Here is a 22,028-nt window from a genome sequence, read left to right on the forward strand (position 1 = left end):
CAGAACGCACTAGAGGATGCATTTTATAGCTTTTAACATGCTTTCGCTGCTTTCGCTTTTTTGTAATAGCCTCGATTAAGCCTTTCTCTAGAAATTCCTCAAGAATGCGGTCAACGATTTTCTCAGGTTTGTCTTCAGTAACTGAAGCGTCCGGCGAGGCCTCTCCCTCGTTTTTTCCATTAGTAACTGGAGCCAGCTTGTCCTCTCCCAATCCCCAATATACAAAGATCCTCCTCTTCACCACTGCATTTTCTGGGAATACAGTAAAGCATGACAAAAAGAACTGCTTTCTTTCATCAAGCCCTCTAAAAATGTCCGCAATTTCATTGTAAAATGAGGTGCTGCTGAAGCTTGCACTCTGGTGTACGTTACCCAACTCATGGACTCCACTGCCACCTTTAGACCTAGTGCTTGACTGTAAATCAGCACTCAGACTCAATTTCTCGTAAAGTCTGTCTGTCGATGAAATCTGCTGCCTGAACTTCATAATTTCCTTGCTGATCTTAGGAATCCAGGCTGGAGTTTTTGTTCCAGTATGGCCTGCTTCCTGTTCTTTATTCTCATCTACTATTTCATTTAGCTTCGTCAAGTGATCTCGTAATTCTATTCGACGACTGGAACTTCCTTGAAATTTCTCAAGTAGCCCTAAGTGCTGTTCAATTTCTTTGAGATTTTTTTTTAACTTATCAACGCGTCTTTCATGGTTGTTGTCCGGTCCCCCAGCAGTGCTTGGTCCGTCATCTTCCGTCCGCTTCCTGCAAAAAAAATCCCAGCATCTGCACTCCATATTCTGCTTCCCATGGTTGGTGGTTGTGGATTGTGCTACATTTTCTGGACTGTTATCAATATTGTTCTTGTGGTCGACCTCTTTATTGCTTTTGTTGAGGGTGGTGGCGGCAGTGTTGCTGTTGTTGTTAAGTGCGCTGGGTTGGTCAACAGTGGGCTCCGCTTGTGGTAGGATGTTGTTGTTAGTGGTGGTGATAGTTTCAAGTGCGGGGGGTTGAACAACAGGGGGCTCCGCTCGTGGTAGGGTCGAGGTTTCTACAGGATTTGTTTGTTTTTCATTAGAGGACATGGTTGGATTGATCGATGGAGATGAAACAGAATGTTTTGGAAGGATCTTATAGACAATGAAAACGTGTGGCCAAGCAACTTGTTCTGTTTGACTATCTATTTTGTGGGTTGCCAACTCTGTGTTTCATTGCCAATGTCACACATTTATACGTGAGTCTAAAAAGTGTTTTGTAGGGATTGTTTCATTAGTATTTTACTTAAAGTTTAATACATTTTACTATTTTTAATTATATCTTAATAAATTCAAAATTAGTTAGATGTATATATGATATCAGAATTAATTGGATGTGATTGTATTTATTCTTATTTACTTTATATTTGATAAGATGATGTAATATGTTAAGATTAAAAAATGGGGTTTTACACCACATCCTTATACAATTTAATATTTCTATACATGTATAATATACTATAAATATTGTATTACACTACTTAACCTACACACATTTACACAAAATTGAATAAGCTGATTAATTTTTTTTTAAAGAAAAAAAAAAGCAAAAAAGGAAATAATAATATATTAAATCTGGGACCCACAAACAATAACATTAGAGTTGGCAGAGAAAAAAATTTATAATTGCTCACATGGGCTCCTTGAAAACAATGTATACTACTTTATACAGTACTATTCATATAAACTAATTATTTTTTATATATTATAAATTATACATTTTTAGAGATTCCCACATCAATTATACTTTCTATATATATATATATATATATATATATATATATATATATTATCTTTAATTTATGAGTGTCTATTGTACACTGACTACTACTACGCACCATTGTACACGCATAAAAAAAAATGACAAGATTTCCAACTTAGAAATTGTGACTTAAAGTGACGTTTTATATAATTTTTTTTTTTATATGAATGCAAGAGCGTGCATATTAGAATACATGTAACCGAATTTTTCCTTAATTTATTACTTTCCTAGTAGCTATAAGCCATAGTCCTCTACTTTTATTCATTTTGCAACTAATCAAAGGTGAAATTAGCCAAATAGCATCTTTTTGCAAACTATATTGTAATATATCACTGTTTTGAAAATATGTAAAGATCTACCACTTTTTTAATGTTCAAATTTGACAAAATCGAATTTCCATGATACTCAAGTTCATGGAACTCGAGTACTAAGGAAAAATTTTCCGGAAAATTTGAAAAATATTTTTCAAAAACTCAAGTTTCACAATTTTGAGTTTCAAAAAAGTGGTAAATCCCTGCATATTTTCAAAACAGTAATAAATTGCTAATTTTTTTGCTAAATAATGGTAGTGGGCTATTTTCGCCAGGAATCAAGTCTTTCTTTTGCAAAGTTTCCCAGCTGTCTGGAGTGCTTGCATAGTTTTACTAGAAAAAGATCTGCATTGCTTCTTCTATTTGTAAAGACAAAGAGCACTCACTATCCGTACAGGTGAATTATCTGCTGGTATGGAGTTCTTTCGTAGCTTTATCTTCTTGATTTATGACTTTCCCATGGGTTATGTCTCGCTTTTACTTTTTCTTCAATTTGCAAGGCAAGTCTTTTTGTGCTACTCGAAAACTATTCTTTACTTGACAAATCGAGTTTCCTGCAGGCTTTATCTTAGTTGATTACTTTCCTAAATGAAAGCTAATATTTACTCTCTTGCTTTTATTTTCTCTTCAAAACTTGCAAGGTATCTCTCTTTTGTGCGAGGGAAAGATGTCTGTTCAGTTGTATTCTTTACTTGGAAGTTGAGGTTTGGAATTATGCATTCAACTAAAACTTAATTTTTTTTGGAAAAAAACAAAAACTTAATTTCTACGTTTGCTTTCTAGTTGGAGTTATAAATTATATATATATATATATATATATATATATATATATATATATATATATATATAGATTTTGAATATTCCCCTGTTGATTAGTATACGGTATACTGTTTAATCCTTCTTGTAATTTCTGGGGATTAATCTACTATTTATTACAACAAATGAATTCCGTGTGGTATCCCATGCAAGCAAGGCAGAACAAATAATTAAACTGCATCAATCAATAAAATAATATTAAAATTAAAATTAAAAACTTCAACAAATTTTGAAGTTGTACTTATTAGGATCTTTCATCAAACATGGAAAGCCTTTTGGTCAAATGGTACTGATTAGTGATGGAGGGTTGTATCTGGAATAGTTTGTGGACGAATTGCGTGTCACATTGTGAAGACAAATATCTGTTGCGCAAAAGTATGACCAGCTGTGGTTAAGAAAATTTGTATGCACTTTCTTTTTAGTGAGTTACAGATGGCGCCAGAGAATACAAACCTTTCACTTTTCTTCAATTTGCAAGTAATCAATTCTGTTTATGCAAAGTTTAGTTTTCTGGAAGCATATTCTTCAATGATTTATGTTAAAGGCTATAAGTTAAGGTGCATTTTATATCTTTTAAAAATATTTTTTTATGCATGTTTATTAAAGAAAAAATTATCTATCTACAAATATTAATAAAAAAAAACACACAAATAATTACAAGGAAATTTTTACATGCAAACTAATGAATTATTATAGGTTTATTTTTCATTTTGAAAAGTATGCATTAATATGCACCTCATAATTGAATATTAACCAATAAATTAGGGCACTGGTTAACAAGACAATCACTAAATTTGCAAGACAGTCCCTCCATGCAAAGTCTTCATATATATGTACTTTTTCTTTAATTTGCAAGACACTGTCTCTTTGCTTGAAGATGAGTTTTTTCCTCGCTTTATCTTCTTAATTGATGACTACTTTTAGTCTTTCAACTATTTGCTTCGTCTTGCTTTTACTTTTTCTTCAATCTGCAAGGCAAGGCTCTTTGTGCTGCTCTAAAACTATTCTTTATTTGTAATTGGAGTTTCTCATGGCCTTATCTTAGTATTGATTACTACTTAAATTTATTTGCTTTTATTTTCTTTTCAACTTGCAAGGCATACCTCTTTTGTGCGAAAGGGAGGCGTCTGCTGCTATTCTTTACTTGGCAGCCGAAGTTCGGAAACAATATATATTGTTTTTATAAAAGAAACAATATATATAGTTTTCTTTGTATAGCCAAAAAAGAAGAAGAAAACATTAAGTCTATATTTACCTAATTCAAAACAAAGATTTATTTTATTAAGTACATCTGTGAAACAATCTTTTAAATTATATTAATCTTAATAAAGAAATATTTATAATAATAAAAACTGATCAAATTTTTTAGGTTTAATAAATTTGAAATTGCACAATTTTAGAGTATTAATACATATATTTTCTTTATAAATCATGAAAGTAATGAAACATATTTAAAAAATTCAATGAAGTTTGAACAACTTAGATAATAAACGTCATTTTTACCGACCTAAATATATGCAAGTCAATAATATAAGAAAAATATATTAATAATAAAAACTACATGAAGTCTTCCTCCTCTCCCCTTTTCCACCCCCCTCCCCCCACTACAAAAAAACTGGGTCTATAGTTGTGTTTTTTTCCCAGCAGTTTTGAAAACCGCCACTATAAGAGACCTAAAGCAACGCTTTTAGAAATTGCCACAATAGGTTGACCTATTATGGCAGTTTAAAGCCAGCGCTTTTTAAACCGCTGCTATAGATACCCTATTGCGGCATTTTAAGAAACTACCACAATAGATAGAGTTATTACGACATTTTGAAACTGCTACTATAGGTTTGAAATTAGTGATGGGACTGACGAAATAGATCACGGAAGAATTCAATACTGCAGACGACACCGCTCTCTTTGACGAACCCAAGCAACTAGCTACGTCACTGACGAGGATACCAGAACTATTCAATGCCGCCAGCAATACCTCAGGCGGTTACAACACCAGCTAGGTAGACCATTGGGGCGTATTAAAGATCCATTACTCAGCTAGGAATGTTACTGAGCAAGGCATTAATACCACAACGGCTAGAATCCAGAAGAAGGTATAAAAAGCCTTCACACCTCCAACAGAAGGTACATTGACAGATACAGTCACAAGAGATATTGAGTTATTCTGTTATTATTATTATAAACCTTCTTCTGCACTAATTTTGGCATCGAAGGCGTTGTGGCAGGCACCACACCGGTGACCATTTGAAGGAGCTCTTGCTTCCGTCGTGACGCAGGAGTGTGACCGGCACTATCTAGACGAACTCATATCGACTGACGAACTTTAGCTTCATCAGTTTGGCGCCGTCTGTGGGAACGACATTCTCATACTACAATTCGAAAACGTAGTTCCTACCAACTTCGATATCCAGATAGAATCCAACCAGGATTCAGCGGCCTTGGCTCAGCAAGTTCAAGCTCTTGCGGCCACCATCGAAGAACTCACTAGACAGAATCAGGAGATGAGATAAAGGCTTCAGCAGGAGGAGAACCGATCAAGAGCTGTCCAAGAGGATGAAGGGGACAGCCACGGGAGAAGTGACCGACGAAGGACCATTACCCCAGAGGAACAACATTCTGATCTCCTCTAGGAAATGAGAAAGGAGATGGATGAATTGAGAAATGCCATCAAGGAGAAGACGGATCAGAGCCTAGATAGAATGGTCAGGGCAACGGATTCTCCCTTTACCATGGCAGTCTTAGAACGACCAGTACCAGCAAAGTTTTGGTTGCCTCAACTTGAGCCTTTTGATGGGCTTAAGGATCCCCAAGATCACCTTAATACCTTCAAGACGACACTGGGCCTTCAACAACCCCCTAATGAAATAATGTGTCGTTCCTTCCCTACTATGCTGAAGGGAGCTGGAAGAGAGTGGTTCACGAGACTGCCCACTTCATCCATTAATAGCTTCAAATAGTTAAGTAGCGTCTTTCTGTGCCATTTCGTCGGAGGGCAACATCCTAAGAGACCAGCGGATCACCTGCTCACTATTAAGCAAGGGGAGAGGGAAACCTTGCAATCATACGTGAAACGCTTTACTCGAGAGACCCTAGAAGTGGATGACGCAGACGAAAAGGTACAACTGACGACATTTAAAGTAGGGCTTAGGTCCAGAAAATTCGTCGTCTCACTGGCAAAGAATCCGCCTTGGACGATGACAGAGATGCTCCTGAAGGCCCAAAAGTACATGAATGCTGAGGACGCACTGGCAGCCATAGTGGACAAGGAAAGGCCGAGAAATGAGGGAAGGAAGGAAGACGAACGTAAGGGACAAAAAAGGGAGCGCCCAGGCCGTCGAGGAAGTGACGTAGATAAACGAAAGGACGAAAAAGCTCCATGAACAGTAAAATTCACCCCTCTAATTATGCCTGTTGACAAAATTTTGACACAGATTCAGGATCAACATTACCTTCAGTGGCTGAGACCTTTACATTCGTCCCCTAACGTGCGTGACAAGAACAAATACTGCCGATTCCATAAGGATCATGGCCATTACACGGAGGATTGCCGAGACCTGAAAGGATAGATAGAGGAGTTGATACAGAAAGGAAAACTGCAGAAGTATGTGAAAAAGGGAGAGTCTAGCAGGTTCAGAGACGGCAGCAAGAGCCAGCGCGAATCCTCGTCCAAGAGTGAGATCCGCCCATCCCAACCACCATAGGATGTGATCGGGGAGATAAGTACGATCACAGGAGGGCCATTCACGGGGGGATCATACAAGTCCCTCAAGAAAACATGCCATAGACAAGTAAATAGCGTCCATATGGAACCTCCATTCAAGCAAAGATGGACAAACCAAGACATGTTTTTCAACGAAGAGGATGCTCGAGGAATAAGGCAGCCACATAATGACCCCCTGGTTATAACACTCACAATCAAATGGTTCAACACCAAGAGGATCCTTGTAGACAATGGAAGTTCCGCAGATATTATGTACTTACCGGCCTTCCAACAATTGAAACTAGATCCTGGGAGATTGCGCCCGTTTGACTCCCCCATTTTCAGCTTAAACGGGGACAGGGTATATCCCAAGGGCATGGTGATGCTAAAAGTCACAGTAGGGACCTACACAAAGCAGCTAACCCATCAGTTGGACTTCCTGGTGGTAGATTGCCCCTCCTCATATAATGTAATCATTGGGAGACCCACGCTTAACAGGTGGAAGGCGGCTACGTTCACCTATTACCTAAAGGTGAAATTCCCAACCGAGGACGGTGTCGGCGAGGTGAAAGGGGATCAGGTCTTGGCCAGGGAATGCTACCAGGAAGTATTGGCTACGAATGAAAACCACACGTGGACAATCGAGGAGGAAAAAGAAGACAAAGTAGAAGCTTTGGAAGCAGTGGAACTCGTCGAGGGAGAGACTGCCAAGATGACGAGGATAGGAACAACCTTAAGCCCCGAGATGAGGACAAAACTCATTCAATTCTTCAAGGAAAACCTAGATGTCTTTGCATGGAGTCACAAGGATATGCCCGGCATATCACGGCAGGTCATCCAGCACGAGCTGAATGTGGATCCTGGGAGAAAGCCCATCAAACAAAGACGACGACTCTTTTCCCCCGAACGAAGCCAAGCGATCACCGACGAAGTTAACAAGTTATTGTAGGCAGGCTTCATTCGGGAGGTTTATTATCCCGAGTGGCTAGCCAACGTCGTGCTGGTGAAAAAAGCGAATAGGAAATGGAGAATGTGTGTGGATTTTATGGACCTAAATAAGGCTTGCCCAAAGGATAGTTTCCCTCTGCCTAGGATAGACCGGCTAGTAGATTCTATGGCCGGGCATAAGTTACTGACGTTCATGGACGCTTTTTCAGGATACAACCAGATAAAGATGGCTGAGGAAGATCAAGAAAAAACCGCTTTCATCACAAGCCAAGGGCTCTACTGCTATAGGGTAATGCCCTTTGGACTGAAGAATGCAGGGGCAACATACCAAAGATTAGTAAACAAGATGTTCAGCAAGCAGATTGGCAGAAACATGGAGGTGTATGTGGACGATATGCTCGTCAAGAGCAAAAATGAATTGACACACCTGGACGATTTGGAAGAGATGTTTGACACCCTTAGAAAATATCAGATGAAGCTGAATCCTAGTAAGTGTGTTTTCGGGGTAGCCTCGAGAAAATTCTTGGGATTCATGGTCTCCCAGAGAGGGATAGAAGCAAATCCGGAGAAGGTACAAGCAATACTAAACATGACATCACCAAAGTCCGTCAAAGAAGTCCAAAAGCTCACAGGAAGGATTGCTGCACTCAATAGGTTCGTCTCCAAAGCAATGGACAAATGCTTACCCTTCTTCAAGACATTGAAGCAAGCCTTTGCCTGGACTAACGAATTCGAAGCAGCGTTTCAAGAGCTCAAATGTTATCTGAGCAATCCGCCCCTCCTGAGTCCGTCGAAGGAAGGAGAAAACCTTTATCTATACCTGGCGGCATCAGCCTCGGCCGTCAGCGCAGCCCTGATTCGAGAGGAGGATAAGAAGCAGCTTCCAGTTTACTACGTCAGTCAAGCCCTCCAGGGAGTAAAAGCCAAGTATCCCAGGATTGAGAAGATTGCATTCGCTTTAATAATGGCTTCACAGAAGCTGCGACCATACTTTGAAGCACATCCCATCCTAGTAATGATGGACCAACCGATTAGGAAATCCATGAACAAACCTGAGGCAGCAGGGAGAATGGTCTAGTGGGCAATTGAACTTAGCCAGTTCGACATCGAGTACCATCCCAAAATAGCCATCAAGGCGCAAGCCCTAGCAAATTTCATTGCCGAGTTCACCCTTCCAGAAGATGACGACCGCGATGATGAGGCAGAATAGTGGACAATCCAAACTGATGGCTCATCAGCCCAAAAGAGGGGGGGAGTAGGGGTTATCATAATCACTCCCGGTGGAGAAAAGCTCAGGTATGGAATTCAACTTAAATTTCCAGCCACCGATAACAAAGCGGAGTACGAAGGAATATTGACAGGACTGAGACTTGGGAAGGCACTCAGAGCAAAAAATCTGCTCATTCAGAGTGACTCAAAGTTAGTAATAGGACAGATCAAAGAGGAGTATGAAGCAAAGGAGGAAAGAATGCAGAAATACTTCAAGATGGCGAAACATCTGGCCCGGGAGTTTGACAAATTGGAGTTCATACAGATCCCAAGAAGCCAGAATATGGAAGCAGACGAGATCGCGAAAATGGCCTTCTCAGAGGAAGAACCAACGAGCACGGAGCTAAGCATGGAGATGCAAAAACGCCCTAACATCGAAGACATCCCGACGTTCGCAATCGAGGGCATAAAAAGTTGGATGACACCGATCGTGTCCTTCCTCCAAGACGGACAACTCCCACAGGATGCCAAGGAGGCCAGGAAGATCAAGCAGAGAGCGACCAGGTTCACGTTCCTAAATGACAACCTATACAAAAGGGGCCATCCCCTGCCTTACTTGAAGTGTGTCGATGAAGACGAAGCCAGATACATCTTGGAGGAAATCCACGAAGGTATTTGTGGAGATCACGCTGGCCCTAGGTCCCTGGTAAGCAAAGTCATTCGAACAGGTTATTTCTGGCCAACTGTACAAGCTAACGCGGTAGAACTCGTCAAGAATTGTGACAAGTGTCAGAGATTCGGGAATGTCCAACGACTTCCAGCAGAGAAATTGACAACAATATCATCCCCGTGGCCATTCGCGCAGTGGGGAATCGACATCGTTGGACCATTACCCCCAGGTAAAGGTCAGGTAAGATTCCTACTTGTTACAATTGATTACTTTACAAAATGGGTTGAAACGGAGGCAATGGCAACCATCACTGAGGCACGAATCCGAAGCTTCGTGTGGAAAAATATAATCTGCAGGTTCGGGCTCCCGCGGACAATCATATCAGATAATGGGCGGCAGTTTGACAGCCAAGGCTTTAGGGACTTCTGCTCCGACCTCAGCATCAGGAACCAGTTCTCGTCCCCAGGGCATCCACAGGCAAATGGATAGATGAAAGTGACGAATTGAACATTGCTCCAGATAATTAAAGCCAAACTGGACGACGCGAAGGGTGCCTGGCCAGAAGAATTGCCCAATGTCTTATGGGCCTACAAAACCACGGCGAGAACCCCGACGGGCAAAACCCCATTCAGGCTTACATACGGTACTGAAGCGGTAATCCCGATCGAAGTAGGAGTAGCCAGCATCAGACGAGAAGCATTCCAAAAAGGAAATAATGACAACCAATTGCGAGTCAACCTAGACTGCCTAGACGAAGTAAGAGACAAAGCTTCTAACAGGATGATGAAATACCAGCAGAAAATGACCGAATACTACAACAGGAGGATGAGACTCAAACGACTCGACATAGGCGACCTCGTCCTGCGCAAGGTCACTACAGCGACTAGAGACTCTTCCCAAGGAAAACTCAGCCCCACATGGGAAGGACCATACCGAGTTATCCATTATTCTAAGCAAGGCAGCTATCACCTGGAGACCTTAGACGAGAAAAGGCTCCCTCGACCATGGAACATTGAGCACTTGAAGAAGTACCACCAAAGGATGTAACAAATTAATGTATCCGCTCTTGAAATTAATAAAAGCATTGTTCCTCTAATATATTCGTGCTAACAGGCCAGGTCACAAGTATAAGTTACAAGAATAAAAAATGGCTAAGTAATACGATTCCGCCTAGACGGATGTACATTACTGATGAAGCCAAAGTAATAAGATTCCCCCTAGATGGATGTGCATTACTGACGAATTGAGAGTGATAAGATTTCGCCTAGACGGATGTACATTACTAACGAGACCAAGAGATTATCTCAAAAAAGCCTAAGTAATAAGATTCCGCCTAGACGGATGTTCATTACTTAGGAGGCAAAATCCCAAAAGCCTAAGTAATAAGATTCCGCCTAGACGAATGTACATTACTTACGAGGCAAAATCCCAAAAATCTAAGTAATAAGACTCCGCCTAGGCAGATGTACGTTACTGACAAATCCAGGAAATTAACAAGATCATTGAAAGGGGGAATACCCCCGAAAAAGCGTGAACAGGTGCAACATATCACATACAACCACATGAAGGCAAGAAAGTATGCAGTTATAGAAACCAAAACAGTAAGTAATTACTTTTTCATCCAAAAGTCTTGAAACATCGGACCCAAACTAGTGTTCTCAAGATAAAGATAAAATTGTTCTGAAATTTAAGCCCAAAATACAAAGGGCACCCAAAAAAATAAAAGAGAAAGAAGGAATTATCATAAGTTTCAGGTGTCAGCAGCAACAAGGCATCCGCAGGAACACCGGTCTCAGGGGCCAACTGCTGGGCAGCCTAGTCAGCAGCCATCTCCTTGTCTACCTCCTCCATATCCAGCGTCTCCAGATTTACTCTAGAGGGGTGCTTAATCAAGTATCTCCTCAACAGCTCGAACCCCTTGAAGTACCAACTGAAGAGCATGGAGTTGTACTCTTCAGTTTGCTGGAAGCCTTCTATGGCCTTAGCAGCGACACCTTTCACCCTCTCCCTAGCAGCAGCAAGTTGCTTGTCCTTCTCCAAAACCAATTGCCGTTCAGTTCTGAGGTCGTCATTAAGCTTCTTGACCTCTTCCATGGCAAGGTTGGCCTTACCCATAGAAGTTATCAGCTCTTTCTTCAACTTTGAGTTGTCCACCTCTAAGGCCGTTATTCATGATAGCACGGACTCGACCTTGGCCTCCTGAGCAAGGTACTTGGAGGAAAGATGAATGCCCTCCCCCAATACCTGAAGAACACGCAAGGAGATTGAACCTCAAAATAAAAAAAAATAAAATAAAATAAATAAAAGAAAAGAAGAAGAAGAAGAAGAAGAAGAAGAAGAAGAAGAAATGGACATAAAGAAATAAAATTGGCACAAGAACATTACCTGGACAATCTTGTGGAGATGACGACCCACCAGCTCCTTTGTGGACAAGCCCGAAAAGGTCCTCAAGTCTTCCGCAGTCATAACCTCATGAGCCCTGTCCATTGCCAGTTTCTCGTCATCCCAGATCGTGGACGAGCGAGAATCAGCTTTCTCCTTCCGAAGTGCGCTGCCTTTTTAAGGTAGGGGTAGGGATCTCTTCAATGGAGGCGGCAGGGGAAGCGGACCTCGTCGTTTCTGTCCCAGAGACGAGGTGAGTAACTGAAGCGGTTGAAGTAGCGGGAGGGCCCTTCCCTGTGACGTGCACCACCTTCTTCCCAAGATGGGACAATGGTTCGTCCTTCTTGGCCCTCATCTTATCATACATACCTTTGTTGAACTTGGTCGTCATTTTTGCAAGAGGGAAACACTTGTAAAAAAATATATATATATATATAAAAATATATATATATATGCAAGAAAACCCGATGCAGATGAAACATCCACTTACTCTTTTTTCCCTCGATCCTGAGATTACACAAGACAAAAGCAGAAGGCTCTGGGCCAAGGCAATAGAATGCAAGAGTCCTCGGGTCCACCAGATTGTCCCAATCCTCAATTGTCTTCGCGTATTCGATCGCCTTTTCCACTCGCTCCTTATACCTACTCTTGAGCTTAGGGCACTTCTTGACTACACAAAACAATGGACGGAGGAGTTAAAGACCAAAAAAGAAAACACCACAAAACACACATGATGAGAAGAAATAATGACACACCTAAGGTCGGGGTCCCCACTAACGAGATAACCTCGGGAGTTCACCCCAAACCCCTCTGGAGGAAGTTTCAAAATTGTCCCCAGACACAAAGAAAAGCCGGGACTTCCAATACCTGAAAGACGAAGGTAGACTCCGGACGATCCTGGTCCTCCTTTCCCAAGGAACTAGCTCATAATACCCATATTCCTTGGACTCCTTCAAACGGTACAAATAGGTGAGCTCGTCCACTTTAAGCTCTCCACTGTCCGTAGTGGCCAGCCATATCTTCATACAGCTGACCACTATCCTCCAGGAGTTGGGCATGAGCTACCCTGGAGCAATACTATAGCAATCTAACAGCTCCATAAAAAAAGGGTGGACCGGGAACCTCAGCCCATAGACGAAGGAAGATTCATAGAAACAAACCTTTCTAGGAAAGGAATGACATGCCCAATCTTCCTCATTGGGCAAACGGACCCTAACCCGCTCCGGGAACTGAAACCTATCCCTAAATTTGCGTAACGTCTCAAAATCCAGCCCACATACCTCTCCGAGGGCGTGGAAAGCCCTAACCTCTCGAAAGGTAGAAACGGCTGTATCTCCCTCCACCGGGTCATTGCTAGACGACAACCCAGTCTCAAGCTCACTAGTCCTCACCTCAGACATCCTTATCCGCTCCCTCACCAAATTCTCGAACCAGTCGACGGACTGACGAAGCAAGGGCAACAGATCGGCCACAACGACACCCAGACTGTTACCCTCAAAAACAAAATCCTCAAGATTTGGAAAAACACCTAGAAACCCTCCTAAACGCGCAAAAAGCAAAGAAATTGAGGGGCAAATAGTCCAAACCTCAGAAAAACCAATCATAGAAAAACCAAAGAAGCTAGACCAAAAAAAAAAAAAAAAAAGGGGAAGATATCAGAAATTCATCGCGATATGGGATTGCAAAAGAGAGAGAGAGAGAGAGAGAGAGAGAGAGAGAGAGAAGAATCAAAAGGGGAAAAGAGGGACATACCTCGAATGGAGAAAGTAGGAAACCCCGCCTCGCACCGGCTTACAGAAAAATCAGAGGGATAGAGATGCGCACCGGCTTGCAGAAAAATCAAAGAGATAGAGATGCTCAGAGCACAAACAGGGAATTTGAAAAGATGAAAAGAAAAGAGGAGAAAAGATGAAGTTTTTAAAACAAAGCCCAAAACCGAAAATCCGCGGGAAACCCAAGGGTCACACAATGGGAACAATAACCGCACCCACCATAAAGCGTCACGTGGCCATAACCAGTATGGCGCCGCCACTACGCCTTTAATACGGCACAAAATCCCAAGAGTCACCTGCAGTCTAATAAACCTTTCGCATTCTATGGTCAACATGACATGTCACGATGACCACAAAATCTGGGGGCATCTGATGGGATTGACGAAATAGATCATGGACGAATTCAATACTGCAGATGACACTACTCTCTTTGACGAACCCAAGCAGCTAGCCATGTCACTGACGAGGATACCAGAACCATTCAATGTCGCCAGCAATACCTCAAGCAGTTACAACACCAGATAGGTAGACTGTTGGGAGCGTATTAAAGATCCATTACTTAGCTGGGAACATTACTAAGCAAGGCATTAATACCACAATGGCTAGAATCCATAAGAATGTATATAAAGCGTTCACACCTCCAACACAAGGTACATTGACAGATACAGTCACAAGAGATATTGAGTTATTCTGTTATTATTATTATAAACCTTCTTCCGCACTAATTTTGGCATCGGAGGCGTTGTGGCAGGCACCACACCGGTGACCATTTGAAGGAGCTCTTGCTTCCGTCGTGACGCAGGATTGTGACCGGCACTATCTGGACGAACTCATATCGACTGACAAACTTTAACTTCATCAATTAGTATTTTCATTTTTTTTTTAAATGACCTATTATGGTGATTTTAAAACTGCAACTATAGGTTTAAAATTAGTATTTTCATTTTTTTTAAAATGACCTATTCCAGCTGTTTTAAAACTGCTACATAGGCATAGTTGTTAGTATCATACGATACGCAATACATATCGTATACTACATATCGTATTGTGTGTAAAAAGTTCTGTATTGTATCGGTGTATCGTTAGTGCTCATGAATCGTATGATACAGTGTGCATATCGTATGAATTGTATCGTACGATGCATAGACAAATGCTTTAAAATGAGATTTTTTGTTAAAATTTGTACTTTTATTTGAATCTAATAAGTTGTTAGACTTGTTTTTAACATAAAATTATTAGGTTACTTAATTTGGCCTAATAAAATAACATATTCATAAGTTTTTTTTCCTCTCTCTTTCTCCTATAAAATTTGGACTACACAGTCACACTTACACTTCACTTTATATTTACAAATTTATTTTCTATACTATGAATAAGGTATTAATTGACAATATAATTATTTTTTATTTTTATCGTTATTGTTATAAGTCCAAGAAACTAGAATGCCAAGAAGAATTTTAAAAAAAATTATTAAAATAAAAAGAATTAGAAGAGATAGTAAATGCTAATCATGATGAAGTAAATTTTAATAAAGAAATAAGTTTGCAAAACGATAAACATGATGATGGCATTGACTTAGATGGGTTTTATTAGGCAATATGATGAAAATAAATTATTATTTTTGGGTAATTTGTAATATAATATCACTTTTGAATTTAAGCAATTTGAATATGTATGTTATAAACTAATGCTAGTTTGATTTATTTAGTTAGCTTGTTAAATATTATTACATAAGTGATGAATAAATTAGTCATTAATTGACTATATTTAAAATTTATAATGAATATACCATTTATATATGTATATATATATAATTTTTTATAAATTTTATTAAGTATTTTTGTATCTTACGATACATGATACGGAAAAATCAAAATCCGATTCACGATACGATTAACGTTTTGACAACTATGGCTATAGGCTTCTTCATATCGAACACTTATTACGCCGGTGGTTTTAAAATCGCCACTGCAGGTTTCTTCATATCGAATACCTATAACGGTGATTTTTAAACCACTAAAAAGTAGGAAAAGAAAAAAATTTATGGCCTATTACGGCAATTTGTAAACTGCCGCAATAGGTCATTGCAATGTTAATACCTATTGTAGCGGTTTGTAAACCGCTGTAATAAGTAGTCCAATTGAATGTAAGTTTCTTGGCCTGAAAGAGCTATTACAGCGGTTTTGAAACCACTATAATAGGTCTTGACCTAGTTATTACCAATTACAGCGGTTTGAAAACCACTACAATAGGTGTTGACTTTGTCATTACTTATTAAGGCAGTTTTGAGAACTGCCACAATAAGTTATAATTTCGCCATAATAAGTTTTAATCTACTACTTACTTATTGTAGCAGTTTTCAAACCGCCACAATAAGTCTAAATTTTGCTACAATAAGTCTACAGAAACATAAAAATTTGGATTCTCACTCAAAATTTTTGAGTTCCCGCTTAAAACACTTTTGGTCTCCCACAACCTTAAACAAAAATTTTGGTCTCACTTAGGTCAAAAAGAAAAAAAAAATTGAAACAACACATTTCGTGAAGCTCATTCTCACTCTCCCTCACCGATCAGCCTACCTATCCCACTGCCATCCATCCCGCTATCAGCTTTACACTCCTCCGATCTAAACCTCCATACTGCCAAACCCGGTTTCCTTTCCCCACCATCTCGCTGCTGTCCCTCTTTCTCTCCATTGTAAATCAAGGCGATCTAATTGGGCTTACACTCCGCCACCGCCACCACCTTCCTTAATAGCCACCACGGCCATCCTCAGACTCCTCCCCTCCCTCAGCCACCTAACACGTTCCCAACGGTATAGTTTCTCCTCTAATTTTTTTTTTCTTTTATATAAAAGAATCTGTTACTATTTTAAGTTTTCTGAACTAATTTTCCGATCTATTTGCTCATATCGCAAGATTAGTTTTTTGTGATCTCAGCTTTATAGTCTTACACATGGGTTATCACATGTACCAATGATTTGACTTCTAGTTTGTTCTTTAAGTTAGTTTTAGCTCATTCAGTTTATACATTGTGGGTTTTGCTCAGTTATTGTGCCCTGCTTGGTTGTGATTTATGGACATTATAAATGAATATGTTAAATTGTGGGTTAGCTTTTGTAGTTGTAAGTTAGAATTTTGTTTATTAAAAATTTAAGGCTTGCACAATGAATATAAATATTAATCCTGGTCTTGGTTTGTTTTTCCTGCTACTCCCACAACCAATCTTCAGATTATATATAGATGTTGTTATAACCACTAGAGAAATTAGCAAAGTCATGCTCAAGGTGATGCCCTAAGAGGCAGGCCAACTAGAATTCTTGTCACTCTACAAATCTAAAGATTCTAAAATTCAATCCAACCTACTCTATCCCTAGGTATGATAAGCCCCTGACTTTAAGGCGATTTGGCCCAATGTCTATAGGGATGGTTCCCTCATGGCCACCTATAAATCCTTTTTATGTATTACTACAATTATGTATACGATAATGTTCACTTGTAGAAATTTAGTTGGGCTATCATCCTCACAAATTGAAATGGATTAACTCTTTTTTTTCTCCTAAACGAAAAAGAGGTCTTCAATGTAGACTCATTGAACTCACGCTATATGATATATAGCAAACAAAAACATAGTAGTCAAGACAAGAATTAGTCACCAATAATTAGTCATTTAGTTTATACATTGTGGGTTTTGCTCAGTTATTGTGCCCTACTTGGTTGTGATTTATGGACATTATAAATGAATATGTTAAGTTGTGGGTTAGCTTTTGCAGTTGTGGGCTTTATTTATTATTCGTTTTATTGAGGGTTTTTTATTTATTTATTATTCGTTTTATTGAGGGCTTTATTGTGTATTTTGTATTGTGTATGTTTGGATTATTACTGTAGTTTTTTATTCATTGATGATTATTATTTAGTTTTCTTGATAAATTCCTTGTAATTTAGACTTAGCTTTTCCAGGATAAGCAGCTTGTTGTAAGTTTGGGTTTCTTTTTCAGTAAGGCAGACAGTGAATTGCTAAAGGGTGAGTAAAATCTACTTAGTACCCTATTATTCTATAATTATATGTCAAAATTACTGCTGTGGTGGGTTGTTGATTCGAATCAAACGGGTGGCTTACATTGTGATATAAGGTGGTGTATTTTGTATATTGGGAGTGTTGATTTTTGTGTGAATATTGTGATATTATTGTTCAATTCATTGTCAATTATATTATTTCCTCTGAGTAAATTCAAATATTCTACTGTGGTGGGTTGGTTATTTGGATCAAGCGAGTGACTTACATGATGATATATGGTGGTGTATTTTGTATATTGGTTGTGTTGATTTTTTTGTGAATATTGTGATATTATTGTTCAATTTGTTGTCAATTAATATAATTTCCTCTAAGTAAATTCAAATATTCTGCTGTGGTGGGTTGTTAATTTGGAGCAAGCGGGTAGCTTGCATGGTGATATAAGGTGGTGTATTTTGTATATTGGGAGTATTGATTGTTTTGTGAATATTGTGATAATATTGTTCAATTCGTTGTTAATTTTTATTATTTCTTCTGAGTAAACTCAAAACTTCTACTGTGGTGGGCTGTTGATTTGGAGCAAGCAGGTGGCTTGCATGGAGATATAAGGTGGTGGATGTTTATATTGAGAGTGTTGATTGTTTTGTAACTATTATATTTTAAACTAGATGTGAGATGTTGGTGTATATGTAGACATTATCAACTTATTATTTAACCCTTAGTATGTGCAATACTGAAATAGTGTTGTTGGTGAAATCCATAATTCATTAAAGGTGGAAGTAGTCGTGTGCAAGAGAGCTTGAATCAACATGGTGATTTTCATGGGATGTTGCATGACTTATACCCCATGTATGATATGGCACCAGATACAAGGGACCAAGGTCCTAGTGCACAATAAGCTGCAGAAGGTCCTACTATGCAACAACCAGTACAAGATCCTAATGATGATGCAAAAAAGTTTTATAATCGAATAGAAAATGTGGAGAAACCTTTATACAAAGGTTGAACAAAATTTAGCATATTCTCAACCATTGTGGTTTTGTACCACTTAAAGACTCTTTGTGGTTGGGCCAACAAATCATTCACTATGTTGCTCCAAGTTTTGCAAGATTTACTTCCTTCAAATCCTAAGTTGCCAAAAGACTATTATGAGGCTAAGAAGATAATTAAGGATTTGGGTTTAGGTTATGAGAAGATTCATGCTTGTCCTAATGACTATATATTGTTTTGGAAGGAAAATGCTAATCTTGATGCTTGCCCACATTGTGAGGAATCAAGATGGAAAACACTTGAGTAGAATGTAGGGGACTCATGCTTCCATGAAATATGTTCCAAAACACTAAGTTTGTCAAATATTGAGATCCTTGAGAAAGACATCGTAGTCACGCTATGTGAATTAAAAATGATATTTCCTTCATCATTTTTTAGAGTTATGGTACATTTAGTCATGCATTTGGCAAGTGAGGCCAAGATTGCTGACCCAATTCAGTATCGTTGCATGTATCCTATTGAGGTAAGCCAATTATTTTACCAAGGAGTGAGTTGTTTCTTTTTTTTTCGGTTGCATTGTTCAATTTTTTATTTTAGTATTCCACTTAGGTACCTATCACGCCTTTAGTCTTATGTGTGAAATAGAGCTACTCTAGAAGGATCTATAGCTGAAGGGTACTTAGTAGAGGAGCGCTTAACATATTGTTCACGATACATGGCATTGAAACTATTTTTAATCGACCTGCCAGACCAAATAACAACTCTACTGGTGCGGTGTCTTACATCACACTAGGTCATACGAAATTTACCCAAGTTCATCGTTACATTCTTTTCAACTATACTGACATTGGCACATTTCGTGAGTAAGTTATTGGTGAATCAATATTTAAACTAGTTATCCATTCCAAGAACAACTTTTTTCTTAACTCTAACACAATTGCATGCATAGTATGCATAAAGAAGTGATCGAGGATGAATTAAGAAAGGCCCACCGTTGTATATCTAATGTTGTCATTCATAAGAACCATATGGAGAAGTTTCGTGGCTGGTTTAGAGATCTTGTAAGTATGATCTATACTACAATTTATGGTTGTACCATTATAGTAAATAGCTTACTTATAATATACATGTATGAACGTGTTAGGTTGTGCCATGATTGATACTAAGAGTCAGAAACTTAGTATTATCCTTAGAACAATTGCTGCATGCCCATATAATAAAGCCAACAAATGAAGCACTATGTCACAAATGGTTTAAAATTTCGAACTAAAGAATCCAAGACAAATAAGAAAACTCAAAATAGTGGAGTAAGTATTGTGACTGAAGGTGGCGTTACTTACTATGGTATTCTAATTGATATTATTGAGTTGAATTATTATTACAAAGAAAGACATGTGTTATTCAACTGCAAATGAGTAAACGTTCAAAGTAGGAGGGGATACAAGACTGATGAGTTAGGGTTTCCTTTTGTGAATTTTACCCATTTGATATATGTTGGGGATGAACTGATGGATGAGCCATATGTATTGGCATCTGAAGTTTCATAGGTGTTTTATGTGGAAGATAAAAAGGAAAAGGATTGGTATATAGTTATTAAAACTAAAGCAAGGGGTGTGTTTGACGTTGGTAGTGGTCCCTTGTGTGGCGATGATGACATAGATACTTATTGTGAGAATGTTCCTTACAATATCAATGCTAACAATGTGGTTTCCGACAATAGTGGTTTGGCTCGAGCTGATGTAAAAGGAACCACACTCAATGTATCGATCATTGTTGAGAAAGACTTGCAAGAAGGGGACTTCGTAGATGATAATGACTTTATAGATAACGAATTCAGCGATGAGGAGTACAACAAAAATGAGTATACTAACGATGAGTAGTGTAATGAAGTAATATTATCTTTTGAATTATTATGTTACTTTTATTACAATTCAGATTAGAATATGTTAATTGATAGTCACTTATCCTGTGTTTGGACTTCTGCAAATGAAAACTCAATTGAGCATCTTTATCTACTTTTATTATATGTTGTATATATGCAAAATACAATTATATACTTATATTGGTGTTATATATACAAAATATGAGTGGTGTTTGTCATACAAGTCTCCTTTAGTTTGGACACTAATGACTAATGTGTTAGTTTCTACTCCTGCTTCATTTTAGTTTAGCTTTTTTTTTATTTTTTTTTAATTTTAAGCTTTTTCAAGAGTTTGGGTTTATTGGTTTGCTTTGTGCTTTCACTAATTTGGGTCCTAGAGAGAAATGTAATTGCTTCCTCCTCAGTATAGATAAAGAAAAAGAAGAAAAAAAATGGTTAACTTTTATTTGTTTCTTCTTTATTCTTAGCTAATCTTCTCTCTTGTATTTATCTCTGTAACGAGTCATGAGCATTATTCACTTGAAATATAGATTAATGAATTTCCTGTAAATTGGTATTGTATTGGTCTGACAATATGATTAATAGTTGCTTTGTATATAGAAGATGTTTATAATTATCATATTTGTATTGTTAAGTTCTTGCACACAGGAATGGGAAGGAAGTGGCGGTTTGAGTTAGTTGATATTGGTGAAAGCTCTTCACAAGGAGGATTTGGTGAAGATCAAGCAGTCTAGGAAACCCCTCCAACTGAGGAAGAAAGACGACAATCCCCTACAAGTGAGGATGAGACACAGCCACCAAGTACTTTAAATTTGTATAAGCTCATAGTTTGAAATTATAAGTACTTTGTAATTTGATACAGCTTGTTTAGGGATGAAAATTTTTTTTGGTAAAGATGTTAGGCAAAGATGAAAGAACTATTGGCAGCTGGAACACAATTGTAGGGTGAGACTGGTGAGGTAGGCATCCTATGGCAAGTTGATGATGCATTTTCTCAAGTAATGGGTCCAGAGAAACGTGGTCGTGTCCCGAGGGTAGGCTTTGGACCGACCCCATTTGGCAATCATAAGAGGATCCTGGAAGAATGTACTCCACCATCAACTTCCACTGCAACAGACCAAAAGGTTAAGGAGATGATGATTCAATAGCTTCTTTGGAGGAAAAATGCCGTGGTTTTGAATCCTTGGAAGCTGAAATGAGTTTCATGAAGAAATTGTTTTCTCAAATGAATCCACTATTTACTTGTACTCAGGTAAAAAATTTCAAAGTCCATTAGCCACATTTTTTATATCCTATTAAGATTGTCATTCTGATTAGACATATGGTTTATTCTGATGAATAAAAAAATTATACATATTATTATACATATTAAGACATAGTTTTGATACTAATATGGAGTGAAAGAAATATTAATATGGTTTGAATTTAGTGATCCTTGTACTTTATAGAGAGATCTTATCAACTACATTTTGTTATATTGGATTATTTGTTATATTTAATTATTTGTTATAATAGATCAATTAAAAAAAAATAATAGACTAGGCTTT

The 22,028-nt window shown here is 38.4% G+C and overlaps 1 protein-coding gene across 1 annotated transcript; it reads left to right on the plus strand.

Annotated features, from left to right (window-relative positions):
- Window positions 1–6,717: 6,717 nt before the first annotated feature.
- Window positions 6,718–7,563, plus strand: LOC142612005 (uncharacterized). The gene has a single exon (XM_075784142.1). It carries the CDS (start codon window positions 6,718–6,720, stop codon window positions 7,561–7,563), a length of 846 nt encoding a protein of 281 aa, XP_075640257.1.
- Window positions 7,564–22,028: the final 14,465 nt, after the last annotated feature.

The sequence above is a fragment of the Castanea sativa genome, chromosome 10 (genome assembly GCF_040712315.1).
Source record: "Castanea sativa cultivar Marrone di Chiusa Pesio chromosome 10, ASM4071231v1".
In the NCBI taxonomy this organism is placed as follows: domain Eukaryota; kingdom Viridiplantae; phylum Streptophyta; class Magnoliopsida; order Fagales; family Fagaceae; genus Castanea; species Castanea sativa.

Coding starts and splice junctions, on each gene's coding strand:
- LOC142612005 (XM_075784142.1), top strand. CDS start 6,718: ATGGAACCTCCATTCAAGCAAAGATGGACAAACCAAGACATGTTTTTC.